This window comes from Cervus canadensis, chromosome 6, assembly GCF_019320065.1.
Source record: "Cervus canadensis isolate Bull #8, Minnesota chromosome 6, ASM1932006v1, whole genome shotgun sequence".
NCBI classification, from domain to species: domain Eukaryota; kingdom Metazoa; phylum Chordata; class Mammalia; order Artiodactyla; family Cervidae; genus Cervus; species Cervus canadensis.
The window spans coordinates 81,611,032-81,628,000 of record NC_057391.1 but is presented as its reverse complement, the minus strand read 5'-3'; the positions used below and the strand labels follow the sequence as shown (position 1 = coordinate 81,628,000).

The following is a 16,969-nucleotide window of genomic DNA, read 5'->3' as shown; positions in this document are numbered from 1 at the left end:
AATTGAGAAAATATGCCATTTAGTCACGGTTACTGAAGGAGCTGGAGCAAACACGACTCTGCTCCTTCATGCTGTGTTTCCAGAGTTAAAGAGCCCAGCACTAAGGTCAGCCAAGACGCGCCCACCTGCAGGGGCTCACACTCCTCTCTCTTCAGTGTTACATGAAAGGAATGCTTTTCCTATCCTTTATCCTATTCTCCTAATGGCAAAAGTGGCTATTTGCACATGTTTTCCAAAAGGTTATGACTATTATGGGGAATTTTTAATGAGAGGCCCTTCTTGCTTCAGCGGGAAAACAGGGGAAGGTGTTTTTACTTGGCCCTCACACCTAACTCTGCCCCACCCCGCCACGCCTCACCCACTCACACTAGTGGGGCTCGCAGACCCTCCAGCAGAGCCCTCCCTCTCCATTCCCCTGGAGTCTAAAAGGAAAGCAGGCAGCGGCCTTGGAAAGAGTTACTTCATCCAGTTGGCTAATGGGTCACATATTCCATGGGAAAGGATCCAGGTATGGAACAGAGGAGATAGTGAGGCTGTGTGTGTGTGTGTGTGTGTGTGGAGGGAGGGAGAGGAGCGTATTAACTGTATGGTTTGTAGGTCTGGGTAAGATGTGATAAAATTCCAGATCTGGAGAAAAACTGGGAATATTTTCCCATTACGTCCACAAGCTGCCAGCTCTCCTGGTGCTTGCTGGCATCTCCCCAGGCTTCTGTCTGGCACCCCCACCAAAGACCTCAAAGAATCAGACTCATTCCAAAGCTTCACTGAGGGGGAGGGGGCAGGCAAAGGGTCCCGCCAAGTACTTTGATCTCTGCAGGGGGTCTCCAGGGAGTCAGCCCAGGGAGAGGTGGGAGGCAGGAGCAGAGTTTGCCAAACGCATTCTCTAAAGACTTGTCACCCCCTTTATGAGACAGGGAAGAGTCAGGGCACGGGGTTCTCAGCCCCACCAAGGAAAGTTTAACTTTTCTATTCTTTATGATGTTGATTTTAAAATAACAAATCACCAGGGCAAAAGAGCATTCCAAGAGAAAAAAGTCCCAGATGAGCTGGGAATAGATCCTATTCTTTTTGACTCATGTCTAAGAAAATAAAAAGCAAACTTGTACCACAGTTGACTTTCAATAGCAATTCATTTTGGCAGCTCAAACCCAAACCCAAACGAGGGCCGTCTATGAGATTCAAACAACACTGGAGCTCCTGGCGCGGAGCTGGAGGAAAAGCTGTTGGACAGGAGCCTTCACACCAAGGTCAGAACAGAAACAAGAAAAGAGAGCTCTGCAGCATATGACCAGGGCCTTCTGTCCACAAGAGACCCCGGGCAGAAGGTCTCCGGAGTGACCCAGGGGCAGGGAGCAGGCCTTGTAGCCTGGGCCTGGGGCTGCACAGTTACTGCATCAGAACCACATTCTGTATTTCTCCAGCATAAAAGGTCAGGCTATCAGTGTTTACTGTACAGTTTTTAGTCCAGACTGAATTTGAGGATTTTCCCATGTGAAAGACCCCTCAGAAAATCAGTTTCTGCACATATAGAAAATAGCTCAGATCGTGTGCAGGGAAAGAGAATTGGGAAATTTGAGATGGTTATACCGACTGCACACACAACATCCATCTCCTGCTCTCTGCCCTTCCAGGGTCCCACTGGAAGGACAGAGAAGATATTTTTAAAAGAATGAAATGATAAATAACAAGGGTAGAAAACAGTTAAAGGAACCAACAAAAGACCAAAGGTTTAGGGAAATCCTGAAAGACGGAAAGCATCTGCGAACAGGTTGAGAAAACAGAGCAAAGGAAGACCCAGCCCCACATATCACAGAGGGGAGAGTGATCTTCCCAAGAAGGCATCTGAGAAGTTCCAAGCTGGCAGCAAACACATATGGAGAGCAGGAGGGAGCCAAGGGACAAGAATCGGATAATTAATTAACGAACGGTGTTTAAAACACTGCGCCCAACAGGACTTCAACAACCGCAGCTTAGCCCTCAGAATGAAACCTAACAAGAGAACGGAGGACGTCTGTGTGAGTGGGCGCAGGGATCTGACAGAGGGCAACTCTGCAACCCCATGGCAGACACAAAAGGGAAAACAGGGGAAGGGCAGCAGCGCCCCAGAGGGAAATCGCCAAACTCTTCTGTTGTAGCCACGCGTTCCGGGAAACAAACTCACTCAGAAGGACAATGCAGATAGTGGAGTGCAGTTTATTACACCGGCGGGCCCAAGGCAGAGTCTCCTCTTAGCCAAGGACCCCGACCAGTTTTTGTGAAAACCTTATAAACCCTAAGTATACTTGCTCAAACTTACCTCCCCAAGTTCTCTGAAACTAGTATGAACAAAGAAAAAGAAAGATACAAAGTTAACCCATGATTCACATGCCTTAAGCCGAGGTAGTTAACAGTGGACAATTATCAATAGGCCTGTGGTCATACCCCTAGAAGCATAATAGAATTTATTATTCTATTCAGTTACACAGATAATTAGGGTATTCTTTTAGGCGACGGGGAGTCTAGGTACGAGCCCTGGGGGTCTTCCATCCGGGGGGTCTGGTTTTCTAGTTGGTATGTCATTTCCATAGATACTGGGCATATCGCTCAAAGTCCACAGTCCGGCCCAAGACGGAGTACTGCTTTCAAGATGGAGCCTGTTCTGTCTGTTTCCTCCTTCACTTCCTTTAAATCCACAATCAGGCCAGTCCTGTTTTGGCAAGGGAAAGGGAAGAGGCAACGATCCTCACCCACATCAACCTAAGGGACAGACTGACAGTCAAAATGCCTTGCCCTTGCCACAAGGCTCAGTCCGCCCTCCTGTCCAGGGAATCGGTCCTACACAACGGCAGGGGAAACCCAGGCTGCCTGTCAATTTCAATCAGTCTAGTCTTCTGTTCATTAGTATGACTCAACACTGAAGGTCACTAAAATTGAGAAAATCCAATAGCAAGGGAAAAAAAAAAAAGGCCCAAGAAAAGTCATGGAACGAAAGAGAACTTTAAAAAGCTTTCAATTCATATGGTCAGAAAGACCAGCTGGCAAACTGCATCTATTATGCAATAACAAGATGTTATCCAGAAAAAAAAAAAAAGGCAAATCGGAAAATAAGAGTTTTTGTACATCATGAGAGCCAATATAGAAATACAGTAGATGGAATGAACGATAAAATGGATAGCACTCAAACTGGTGATCCAGAATATAATGATGGGAAAAGTCAGAGAATTTAAAATGGGAAAAAAGTTGACAAGAAGACCCAGAATGCTTCAAAAAGGAGCTTCAGAAGCAGAAGCAAGACAAAAAATTAACAATTTTCCCTGAACTAAAGAAAAACACTGGTTTCTAAACTGAAAGGGCTGACCAAATGTCCAGGAGGAAGTATGAACAAAGACCCAGACTGAAATATTGATTAAATTTCAGAATTCCCATCTGTAAAATTTCTATAAGTTTAAATTTTTTACTCAACTTACAAAGCAGAGAAACTGAATCACAGTTATTGAAGAAAATGTAAACATGATAAACCTTTAAATTATAAAAACAATAAAAAAGTAACTGAACTTTGAGATGGAATGTGGAAGGGAGGATAGGCGGTGATATGAATGCAGTGAAAACCAAACTAAGAATTAAGAAACAAAATGTAAAGTTGAGAAAAGATAAAACACAAATCAACTGTATTAAGTTCTAACTACTGTTAAAAGTAGTTTAAGTACTGTTAAAAGAGTGAGACTGGGGTTAAGACTTTATTTTATTTACTCTGTGTATCTATTCAACTGAAAAACAACTTTTAATGAGGGTCTGGCAAAGAACCAAGATACTGATGACTTCTGAAAAGAGAAGTGGATGAGGAGGAGGAAGTGGGGCGGGCAGGAGCAGCAAGGATGCCGAGCCAAATTAAATTACGGTTAATTCGTTTGATGATCTTGAGGGCAGGAACCCACAGTTCCCCTCACAATAGGAATTAAATGTGTGTGCTACCAGCTAATGCTTAGTGCGGAGGAATCTGCAAGACAGAACGCTGGAGACAGAAAAAGCACTTCATTTCTTTTGACACCAAAGGCTGCCCTCCCCCCAAATTCAATCAACTGACACTAGCCATAGAGTAACTGCTGGCATGGGAGGAGGTTACTGCTAGTAAGGCGAAGAGTAGACTCATGCCCTCCTTCAAAGTACACTTCTGAACGCACACTTAGCTAACACAAAGGGAAGAACAAACATAGGGTCAAGTACGCCCCCCACTACATACTTACATTGTTGATCAGGTAGACGCCCCGCCCCCTGGAAGAGGCCACTGGTTTTACGATCCAAGGTCCCCGGTCCTTTGAATATGAATCTGCTCAAAATATTGGAAGACAAAAAAAAAGCGGGAGAAAGAAAGGATAATTTGAGTTTTTTATCTCAAATTCCAACATGGTTACCTACTCAAGGTACCCAAAGAGTTTTCCAAATTTCTAAGTGAAGGACAGCAGCTAAAATAACCTGTATTTTTGGACTAGCCTTAAAAATGAGGAGAGAGAGAGAGAGAAGGGAAAGAGATAAGGAGAAAAGAGGAGACAGCAAAATTACATAATATATTTCTTCCATCATTTCTCCTCTTGAATGAGAGGATGAAGACAAAATAAGGCAAATATTCAGATGTCAGCCTATCACTGTCACAAACCACCTCATGAATCTTTGAGACCCTTACCAGCATTACCTAAGGGACCCGCAGAGGCTCACACTGCAGACAGTGACACTGTGAGTCAAGAGCAGACCCCCTAATACGGGTGCTTTCCTTAAGCAATGTTCTCTGAGCTTTTAAGGAAAAAAAGTCACCTTAAATCCATCAATCTGAGTGGAAAGGTAGGAAAACAATTGACAAGTAGTTAAAAGGTGCCCCTTTTGTTCCTTTCCTAGGTTCAGGTTTACACCTTAAATACCTTTGGATCACAGGAAGGGAAGCCACACCACCAAAGAGTCCCAGAGGCTTGCAGATGGCTCTGGCTGCCACTTAGGGAAGGTCAGGGGACATGAGAGAGAAGCAGGAACAAGGGACTCTCCCCCTCTGATAGAAGCCAAACTGCCTTTTCAAGGTCTCCCAAGAGGAACTTGGCTTTGTCAACACCACAAACCATTTCACCAGGAGAGAAAGATCTCCTCGTCTACTCTCCCCAATCCTCCCCAGCTTTTCCCCTTAATGCAACCTGACAGAATTAGGAAAAAATGCCATGTGCCGCAGAGAATTTAAAACTCCGTGAGCAATTCCACTTCTGGAAATGTATTCTTTAGTCACACGCTGCTCACACGTTGAAATGTCCTTTGTACAAGATTATTCGGTGTTGTATTTTAATAGCAAAAGATGCCCATCAATTAATTAAATACTCTATATTGCATCTATACGAGGGGCCAGAAAACTTTTTCTTACTAAAAAGTCAGATGATAAATAGCTTAGGCTTTGCAGGCCATGCAATCTCTATTGCAACTACTCAACTCTGTCACTGTAGCTCAAAAGCCACCAGAAAGAATATGTAAACAAAGGGGCATGCTGGGTCCCCCAAAACTTTATGGATGGACACCAAATTTCCTATGATTTCCATGTGCCACAAAATCTTATTTGTCTTTGACTTTTTTCCCAACCATTTAAAAATGTAAAAACCATTTTTAGCTCATGGGTCCAGATTTGACATAAAAGCTGTAATTTGCAGACACCTGTTCTACATAACGAAATACTAAGCAGACACACAAAATGAGAATGTTATTAATGAGAGGGAATGAGCTCAAAGACAGGCTGTTGAGTGAAAAGAAGTAAAGTGCAGGGCACTGGGTATTATACACTCCCATCTGTTCACAAACACGCTCAAGCCATGTGCTAGAAGTGCTCAGAATATCTTTAGAAGGATATGTATAAATACTATACTGATCACTTCTGGGGAGAACTAGATGACTGAGAAAGAGAGGAGAAAAAAGGTTTTTCACTGATTATCGTTTTGTACTTCTCTTGTGCCATGACTATATTACCTTTCAAAAAATATAATTTATGTAATTTTAGAGTCCTGTGATGGATGGCATATTTACAGTTATAAGACAAATTAACCTTTATTAATCTCTATAAAGTGAAGCCACTGAATACATGTATATGTATACACTTTATTTTCTCCATTTTGCCATTTTCCCCAAATTCTGAGATTACAATAGATTGACAATGAAAGGAACTATTAAAAGAAAACAAAGATTTTTTAAACTTCATTCATTTAGTACTTCTAAGTTCCCAACACGTGTCAAGCAGTTCTTGAGTGTGTGGAATGCAGATAGTCTTCACCTTCACAGAGATTAGCCCAGCAGAAAGGCAGACACTAAGCAAGAAATCAGACATTCACAAAGAGAAAGGGAGGGAGCCACAGGAATGCCACAGAAAATGACCAGACCTTGCTGGAGACAGAACCCTCTGGGAACAAATGAATGCAGAAAATGCTCATTTTCAGAACAGCGGAAATCTAGCTAAATGCAACTTCTGCCATCTAACACTTTGAACAAATCTTACTTTGTGGATTGGCCTTATCAGAAGCTGCTGCTTCTAATGGTGCTTCACTTTTATCATATTCTTGAAATCTTAAGTACCAAAAAGTTGTCCTTATGCTAGGCATTTCTCCTTGATTTGTTGTATTTCAGAACAAGGACTGATTTCTTTCACAGGTTCCAAAAATGTGCATCAGAAGCAGATGCAGGGCAAAGAGCGAGGCAGTCTGTCAGGACGATATATACTGGACGGGGGGCCTGCAATTCTTGCCAGTGCCTTCTAGCTCCTAGGGTGGCAGCATGCTCGGTCTAATGGAAAAAGCACTGAACCAGGAGTAGGAAGATCTGAGTTCTAATTATCCAGTCTCATTTTTAAAATGTGGGCTTTAAGTCTGATTTGAATTATGAGATCTCTCATAATCCTACTATTAGGATTCTATAAGTTTACTGATTGCTATGAAGTCCAGTCATCTGCAGTTAACTGGCTGACATCAAAGTTTTGCTCATTCCTTTGAATTACTTCTGCCTCTCTTACATCTAAAGATAGCCAGAGGACACAATTCTGGCCCATGAGAAGTAACCAGGAATCTGCTGAGCTGTGGGGTAAGATCTCTGCCTTTCTGATATTGGTACCACCCTGTCTTCCTTGCTCTTTCTTTCTTCCTGTTTAGAAAGTTGTCCACTGGGGGGATGTGGCTGTAGCTGGCAAGCTTTTTGGTTAGGATCTTCAGGGTCACAGACCTCCAACTGTACCACACACCGTCACACTAGCAGCAGGGGCGCCGGGAATCTAGCAAGATCTGGTCCGCATATGCCAAGCTTCACATTCTAATTATTGGAAACAGTTTGGCAATATCCTGGCTTTCACTCTCTTGAGGCAGTATTTGGTCTGTGGCCTTGGTCTCTGCAAAGATGCATCTCCGGTTTTCCCTTATAAGAACAGAAAGCTACAAATTCATGAGATCCGCCTCAATTGGTATCTCTAGCATCTTCAGGCAGCCCTCGTGTTCCTTACCAGTTCTCTTCCAAAGGCCCTTTGCAGGCTATTCACATGCCTTTCTGCCCCTCAAACACCCAAACCCATCCCTAGGCCCCTCATTCCTGGTATGTGTCCTCATTGCCCTCCTCACCAAGAAGGCTGGTAATGTGTAACATAAACCCACTCACCTGCTTTCCTCCCATTGAAAAGTGCTATCTGGGTGACCACTTAGCTTCCTTCCTTCCACCTTTTAGGGGAGAGACTCACCCTTCTACTCGCGCTCTTGATCAAACTCTCTCCTGCCCCATCTGGGACCTCATTCCTTTGCTTGTATCTTCAATCTCTCTCTCCCCTCTGATTTCTCTGTGGTTCTTCCTCTCTCTCTTTTTCTTGTTTATGGTAACCATATCCACCTCCACATCTGCAACTTCAAGAATCTATATCCCTGGCCAAAATTCAAAACTGCCTTTACAACTGCCTGCAAAACATCACCACATGAAAGCTGGTAGGCACCTCAAATCCACATCAGGTCCAAAATGTGACACTCCTCTTGTCTTCTAGAATGTAGAACCCATAAGAATTTGAAGAATATGCTACGGTAGCAATTCTACTGAAAAACAGGTCAGGCTTGAACAGATGGGGGCACTCTAACTCTATCTAATCTTCTGAATGAGCATCCAGCCCTCAAACCAGCCTCCAAAGGGTGGGGGGAGAACCACAGAATAGGAACTAGTGGAGAGGAAAAAGGGAATTTTCAACTTAATATCCCTTTAGTGTTTAAAACAGAATTATTCTAGACTTTGATTTCTAATTAGGGATTCAACAGCAGGAGGTGTTCATTTTCAGGAGCCCTTTTACATTGCTGACATGGTAGCTGAGGCATTTTTATGCTATCACGTTGGCTTACTACATAATTTTTTTACTTTTTTTATGTAACGATGCATCTCAACATAACTTGAAATAGGAAATACCATTGAACATATGTTATGTACCTATCAGGCTCCATTCCAAGTGCTTTCCATGTATTAAGCTACTTAAACATCCCAGCACTATAACATTCATACAGGTAATAGTCCCACTGAACAGAGGAGCAAGGTCAGACACAAGAGGTTCTGGTACACAAGCCCCCTAACAAAAATTCCTAACTACAAATGTTCAGCTCTGAGTACACTGTCGCTCTGAAGCTAACTTAATTCATCTACTGAATTCTCTATTCTGACCCATTCCAGAGCCTGCTGTGGACCAACACTGAACCACTGGTCCCAGCGTGGGCAACAAGTGCTCTCAGAGGAATGGCCTCTCCGAGGGGAAGCAGGAGAACTGTGACCATCCCTGACGCGAGTCCCAGAGGATGAACACCCCACTGCGTGACCGGACCAGACGGCAAAGTCCAGCAGGTTAACAGGATCAAAGCCAGGAAGTCTAGAGCAAACTTTCTCTTCCTCTCATGCTTCCTCACGATAGAGGAACAGTCTCTCTCTTGGACTTACTCAGAAGACAACTATCCATCTGTCTATCCTGTGTCGAATCTGATCTCCCCCACAGAAGCGGCCTCTCTCGAGGGAGGTATTGAGAGATGGTCATGGTGTGCACACGCCCGGTGTCTTTAGCCACAAGGCACAGTGGTGAGGAGCTTGGCTTCTGAAACCAAACAGCTGTATAATTTACGGAAAGTTACTTAACCTCACTGTAACTTAGTCTTCTCCCGTATAAAGCTGGGAATAGTAACAGTTCCTACCTCAGAGTAAGGCACCACTTAGAAGAGGGCTTAACAGAAAGAAAATGCTCATCAGCTATTACTGCTTCTATTTCAGTTCAGTTCAGTCGCTCAGTCATGTCTGACTCTTTTCGACCCCATGGACTGCAGCACGCCAGGCCTCCCTGGCCATCACCAACTCCCAGAGTTTACTCAAACTCATGTCCGTCGAGTCAGTGATGCCATCCAACCATCTCATCCTCTGTCATCCCCTTCTCCTCCTGCCTTCAATCTTTCCCAGCACAGGGTCTTTTCCAATGAGTCAGTTCTTTGCTTCTATTTAGACTCTCCCTAAAGACCTGCCTCACTCCTTCTCTGTATTTACACCTCTTCTGTGCACTAAGTCTACTGAGGCAGGCTCTGCCCACCAAGGAGCAAAACCCGAAATAGCCTGTCTCCTCTGTCTGGACATAAAGCGGTCTAAGTTCACCTTAAGGCAAAAGAAACAATGACACCTGGATGCAGGCCACACATTCCTGTCTAGCTTAATCAACAATACAGAGGACATCCACATTGCTATTTCACTCCCATGAATATATTTCAATTAGTCTAAACTCCAAGGAAACAGGGTGACTGACTGGTACCTCTAAACTCTAACACTAAAAGATGCATGAGATCCCCAAAGAACACAAGTCACACACGTCCAAAAGTTGAGGTGACAAACATTCCTTAAATGACAAGAGGAAGAGAGATACCAAAAAGGGTGCATCTGTAGTTCATAAGCAGAAGTATATCCATCCTTACATGGGCACTAACTCTTCACTGAGAAAGGACTTTTTGTATTAGACAGGGGCACATTTATGACACCCCAATGCGTCCTTACGCCTGACAGTGACAAGCTCACTAAGAATAAACACTCACAGACACACTCAGAATAAAGCAGTGTTAAAGGTATCTCTGCAGCTGTTTTACTCAAGAAACAACTTTTTAAGGATTTGAAAAGCCCTTGGGAGTAAATAACTCTGCCCCAAGTTCAGTTGCTGGGGATGGGGATGAGGGGTAGGGGGTGGGGATGGGGATGAGAGATGGGGGGTGGGGATGCGGATGAGAGATGGGGGGTGGGGATGGGGCACCAGGAGTCAAGCACTTACTACAGAATTCCGCATACTCAGCTGGCAGCAGGAAGGTCTGGGGGAGGATGTGAAAAGCCTTGAATCCATATGTATGCTGCATTCGAATGATGTTTTTGTACAGTCGGTCCTTCCGGGTTAGTTCATATGACCTAAGTTTCATAAAAGCATTTCCATTTCAGTAAACTATGACTCAGAGGTTTTCCTATGTTAAAGAGTTCCCAGTTCATGAGCAGTTACTGAGGACAGTCTTATACCCCAAACCTATCACTTTGTCAAGGAAATGATCGCCTTAAAACCAGGGCAATCACTGCTACCAATCAGGGACTGGAATCTGGCAAACTACAAAGAGGCGCTTCAGTGAGCCATGACCGCGTTCACGAGTCCCTGGTTTGTTGCAGTATTTAAGGACGATCCAAGAATCTTCGCTGTAACTATTAAAAACACATTCCATCAGTTGCTCAGTTCAAAATTTTCACTTTGATTTCTTAAGATCAAAGGTTTCTTTGCCAGATCTAGGTATCACCAACACTTCTTCCTCGCCCACTGTCCTCCTCGGATCTAGAGCAGAGGTCCTCAAATTTTAGTGTGCATAAGAATCACTCAGAAAGTTCCTTTAAAATGAATGTTCCAAGATCACATCTCTCAAAATTGGGGGATGAAGTCTAGGATTCTGCATTTAAACATGTACCCCAGGTGATTTTGGTACAGATGGTCCAGAAAACACACTGTAACACTGATTGGGTCTACATCAGTGATTTGTGAACTTGACTGAGATATAGATCACTCATTGCTTTTAAAATATGTAACTTTCTAGGAATATATTTACCTAGAAAGATTAAGCACCTGGAAGCTGCTTTTTAAATATACACCTTCTCTGGAAATGGTGATTCCTTGAATCTGCAGTTAAGACCTGTGACTGTAATGGACCCCCAGTGATGCTTCTCATTAAGGAATTAGAAACACTGAACCAGAGGATAAGAAAAGCAACACATTCTCTACAGCTACCCAGTATTACTGGTCTCCAAACATTTTTGCTTGGTACTTCTGATACAAATTTTGGGAAACCATGTATCTTTTTAGTTGACATGTAAGATTTTTCATCATAAATTTAAATTGTTCCAAAGGATCTATAATGGCAAATATAGTTTTAAAATAAAACTATAAGAGTATCCTTTTAAGTATATTCAAAGGAACCTCAATAACAACCGGATTCATTAGCCACTGTGCATTTTCAAAGTATAAAAGAAAAGGCTCTTTTCATCAGTAAATATTTCACTTTTTTAAAATACTATACTTTTTTACAGAAATTAACATATAAATAGGAAAATAAACAAGTCACAAATGCAGAGCATGATAAACTTCAGTCTACCTGTGTGACTATCACTGAGCATAGAACATTCCCAGCACCCCAAAAGCCACCCTCAAACTCCCAACCCAGACATTATCCCCCTTTCATCCTTGAGTTTACTCTTCCATTACATTTCCCACAAACAGCTTGGTCTAACATAACAGATTCAATACTTGTGTCTTTTACATTATATTATACCTTTTCTATAAGAAAAATGTGCATACAAATTATATTTAATACTTTTTAATTTCCTGTGATCATAAGGCTGTGTCTGTTATATATATATATATATATTGACCTATCATTACAGGAACATAGTACACAATTCATCAAAACACCATAAAGACTGTAACTTTTGACTATAATGTATATCATACTAAAATCAATTTCTCCATTTTGATAATTACACTATGGTTATAACTGATGTTAACAGAAGGAAAACTGGGTAGAGAAACCAAAGGAACTCTGTATTATTTTCTGCAACTTTTCTAAAAGTCTAAAATTACTTAGAATAAAAAATTATATCAAAAGAGTGAACAATAATATTGAAAACATTTTAAGTGTTTGCTTTCCTCTTGTGCATGAATCAGCTGGCTCCTCCAATTCAAAGAGGAGTCAAGAAAACAGGTTAGAATTTATGAATACTGAGTTCAAATTGAGATGGAATTCCTATACACCTACAGCGTATTTCAAAAGCTACTGAAATAAATAATATATTACTAACAGGCATTAGGAATGCAGTCTCTACTGTGAGCTATTTTAAGACTGTTTAAATATTTCTTTAAAATAGCTGCATGCAATTTACTTCAACTACCCAGTCACCCATTTAGAAAACCAGTCACATCTTTCAGACATTAAGGAAGAAACTAAGGTTTAAACTATTTTCTGCCCATGAAGCTCAAACATAAAATAAAACTGGAACCTGTTGAAAATATTTAAAATACACATTTATCTAAGATGATGAAGATATTATTTGACATTGGAGACAGCATAAGCTGAGTATTTATACACATTAACAGAATATGAGACAGTAGAACTAAATGATCAAGAAGAAAACTTCATTTCATAAAAATGAGAAGTAAAATACATGAAGTGACTGAAAAGAAAACTTCTTAACTTGAGTGAGTAACTGGAGCATAAGTCCTGGAAATAAAATATAACATAACCACTGAGCAATTAACAAAATTTTTTATTAGATTTGCATCTCTTCATTAGACAGATGAGATTACCTGTCCTCTTCCCCAACAGGCCATGTATCTCTCTGTTGTTGAATATTACTTACTGCTAGAATAAAGCAGGGGTTTCAGCATCAATTCTATTCCTGTTTTCTTTTTCACAGATGTAAACACTGAAAAACATAACAGCTAACACTTATATACAGTGTTTACTATGTGACAGGCATGTGATGTTCTAAGCACTTCAGATCTTGATACATAAAATCCTCACTATAGTCCTACAAAGTGTATGTTATTAGTATCTTCTTTTTACAAATGAGGAAGCTGAAGCTCAGTCAGCAGAGCTGAGATCTGGGCCTAGGTGAACTGGCTATAGAGCTCCTGCTGGTAGCCACTAAGCGGTATTGCCTCTCGAGGCTGACTTTAACCAATGAGACTGGAAGACGTTTAACATAGCAATGACGCTCAATTCTTTGAACTATTTTCTAATTATAAGTCAAAAGCCATAAGATGACCTATCATTAAAATTTATATTTAATGATTTATCAGCTGACAACTTGATCATGTCCTTTTTAACTCTTGTCAAAAAAGCAAAGAAATAGAAATCATTAACAGGCTAAAAGCTTCATTATACTATTACCTAGATTAAACATCAATTTTTTTCATTCCATGTTTGGAACCCTGAAAATTTTTACATCTCCGCATAATATTCATATTAAGAATCTAGGTGGGCTATTCTCTCATAAAGGGGAAAAACAGTAACTGAAAGAGAAGGGGAGAGGGGAGAATCTAGTCACCCTGAGGGGCTCACGAGCAGCTTGATTTGAGGAAAGAGAATCTATGGGATTTGCAATCCACAGTATATTTTAAAACCATCCATCCTACACAGTCCTCACAAAGTCTTCAACTACGTCCAGAAAGGTGAACACCTCAGTCTGATTTATAGACGGCTGTCCTGTATCACAGATTTCCTTTTTTTTTTTAAGATGTTAATTATCTCTGCTGGCTACATGCCTCAATGTCAGGTACCTTTACATGAAGCAAAGTAGCTGAAAGAGCATTACCTGGGAAAGTGATTAACCTTTTGTGCTTCAGAGAGGGTACGAAGTAAGAAGGGCTTCAGGTGGGATCCTGTCCACATTAGGTTATAGTCAGTGCTGCTCGGATGAACCTAAGGGCAGATAAAAAGACAAGATAAGAAACCCCAGAGACAACCCCTGGAAGAAAAATGGAAGAAAAAGCCATAGAGATTATTCACCCACAGAGCACGCATGGGGGGGGGGGGGCCATTAGGATCTGAGCCTGGTAAGACAAAAAAGCTGAGTGTAGGAACACGGGGATAAGCAAGTTTAAAGAACTGTGAGAGGTGGGCAAGCACTACCTGCAAAGAGTAGAATTAACTCTCTTATAGAAGTCTGTGATACTTCTTGATATTCTGGCACATCACAGTGAGAGACGAGGACTCCCTTATCAGACTGTCCTTGCAGATGCTGAGTATAAAGTGATACCAGATCTAAAACCTTATACCAACTCAGAATTCATTCATTCACTAGAATTCATTTGTTCATTCATTCAACAATTATGTACCCTCTGCCTCTGATGTAGCAGGTACCACTTTAAGCCCTGGAGATAAAAGATCAACAAAGACAGGATATAAACTGGTATCAGAACTTCCTCAAAATGTCTACTTCACATCTCAACCTGAGATAAGTGAGCAACTAGACTTTTATCAATTGTCTCAAAATATCTACAATGGAAGTCTGTCCAGCATTTTTACCTGTCCCTGTTGATACCAACATCCCCATTTTCCCAATTTTCTTTGGGAATAACAAACTCCTAAGGTTTTAAAGGACCTGCCAATCATCCGCCCCTCCCTTCCCCCAAGGAGTGGACACTTGACTCAAGCTAGTCCAATCATTCCATCTCCAGATACAATTCTTGAGTGGAAAAAGGCACAAGGACAATTAATAGAGTCAATTCATTCCACAGCAGCAAAGGTGGTCCTGAAGATTTCTGTCGCCAGATCCCTGGGGCTATTGCAGTCTCTCTTCTTCCAAAGGCCTGCTTTTTCAGCTGTTCCTCTGCTTTTGCTAGCCATTCTATGCACATCTTTATCACACATTCCTTTTTCTTTTTGGTTTAAGTTAAGCAGAGTCTGTTTCTGCTGCTTGTAATCAAAGAGCTTTAAGTGAGTATTAGACAATTCCTTATGGGCATCTCTGCCTCTAGCCCATACCTAAAAATATAGCAAGGAAAAAAAAATCTAAAAAAAAAAAAAAAAATCCCACAAAATCTTGTGGAAATGTTTTCTGTGTATTTCATGGTAAAGCCACTCAGAAAGTCAATGCAAATTCTGCATCATCTCAAAGTAGGGGTCCCATGTACTTTCTAGAGCTAGCCTTGTTAGATAATAGTCAATTAGGTAGCTAGGATTTTCAGCTTTTGAGCAAATCAGGTAAGATAGTGAAAATCAGCTTACTTCATGAAATCCATGTGCTGTCAGAATGCTGCGTACCAGGCGACTGTCTGTTCGTACAATCTTGTAAGACAAGTGATAACGTTCTAAAGAAAAACAGAATCAAGTTCAATAACAGGGAAGTTAACTGTGGAGAAAGGAATAAAAGAGATAAACACTAATACAGTGGCTGTCATAATTACACAAAATAATATACTGCTATCCTTATGCTACTCATAAGTGGATTATTTTGGAACAGAAGATCTTAACCAGAGAACCTGAGATTCATGGGGCTTCACAAAACACGGGGTGGGGGTGGGGGGAGAAATGACATCCTTGTTTTTAGTGATTTCTAGTTGCAATTAAACAGTACCTTCAATCAGGAATGCAGGCAACAAAGCAGAATAGTACTAGCAGTGCCTGTGACCCCGCCACCCACAGATAGCAAGTATTCTAATATTCTTTTACAGTTGTTCAGTTATCACTGTACAACACTGTATCATTCAGAAAATCCCTTATTCTCAGGAGTTCCTTGGGTGGCCTAGTAATTAGGACTCCAGGTTTACTGCTGTGGTCTGGGATCAGTCCCTGGTCGGAGGACTGGGATACTTACAAGCAGCAAGGCATGGCCCCCCCAAAAATCACTTACTCTCACAGTATTTAAAAATTAACAGACCTACCACTAAGTCATGTTATTTAGTGCCCTAATAAAAAGCATACATATCACAAACTTGGCTTTGAAAAATATTCTGAGACTATATTTCAATACAATTTATTTTTACTGTAGTCTTGTGTATCTTTAAAATATACCTAAAAAACATTAGTCTGAGAAGAGACCCGCCCCCCAGGCTTCCCCATACTGCTGACACCACTCACTATACCAAAAAACGCTAGGAAGCCCTGTTCTAGATAGCCCCATGTGCAACAATTCTGATCACCAGCCTATCTTAGACCAGAGGTATGATAAACTGGTGATGTGCGGACCGAAACCAATCTGCAGACCTGGCTTGTTCATTCCTCATTGTGATTAAAAAAAAAAAAAAAAACAAATTGAGGGGGCTCCCCTGGTGGCTCAGGGATCAAGGATCTGCCTGCCAATGCAGAAGACGCAGGTCTAACCCCTGACCCGGGAAGGCCCCACATGCCGCCGCAGAGCCGCTAAGCCAGTGGGCCACAACTATGAAGCCTGTACTCGAGAGCCCGGGAGCCTCAACCACTGAGCCTCTTGTGCCGCAGCTAGAAACCCTCAGCCCCAGAACTCATGCTTGGCAACAAGAGAATCCACCCCAAGGAGAGGCCTGCACACCGCCATGAGAGAGTAGCCTCCACTCAACCCAGCTAGAAAAAAGCCTGTGCAGAAAGGAAGACGCAGCACAGCCAAAAACAAAAAAAATTTTTTTTCTAATGTGTTAAAATAAATCAATAAAATTGAGGGACTTCCCCGGTGATCCAGTGGCTAAGACTCCACACCACCAATGCAGGAGACCCGGGTTTGATCCCTAGTCAGGGAGCTATAATAGATCCCGCAGGCCGCAACAAAGACGGAAGATTCCGTGTGCCACAACTCAGACCCTGTGCAGACAAATAAATGAATTAAAAATATTTTTTAAAAATTAAAAAAAATTAAACTGCTAACCTTTTGCAATCGGAGGAATTCATATAAAAATACAGATTTCTGGACTTCTCTTGAAAACCCTGGCAACCCTGGGCTCTCC

General features: G+C 41.7%; 1 protein-coding gene across 1 annotated transcript in view; it reads right to left on the bottom strand.

The window, feature by feature from the left end:
* TTLL5 (tubulin tyrosine ligase like 5) overlaps positions 1-16,969 on the bottom strand; it is a 306,157-nt gene that overhangs the window by 269,667 nt on the left and 19,521 nt on the right. The window contains exons 4-7 of the mRNA XM_043473030.1: positions 15,279-15,361; positions 13,864-13,970; positions 10,295-10,425; positions 4,224-4,306 (exon numbers count right to left, since the gene is read on the bottom strand). Coding sequence (XP_043328965.1) covers positions 4,224-4,306; positions 10,295-10,425; positions 13,864-13,970; positions 15,279-15,361 — 404 coding nt within the window. The remainder of the gene's footprint in view (positions 1-4,223; positions 4,307-10,294; positions 10,426-13,863; positions 13,971-15,278; positions 15,362-16,969) is intronic.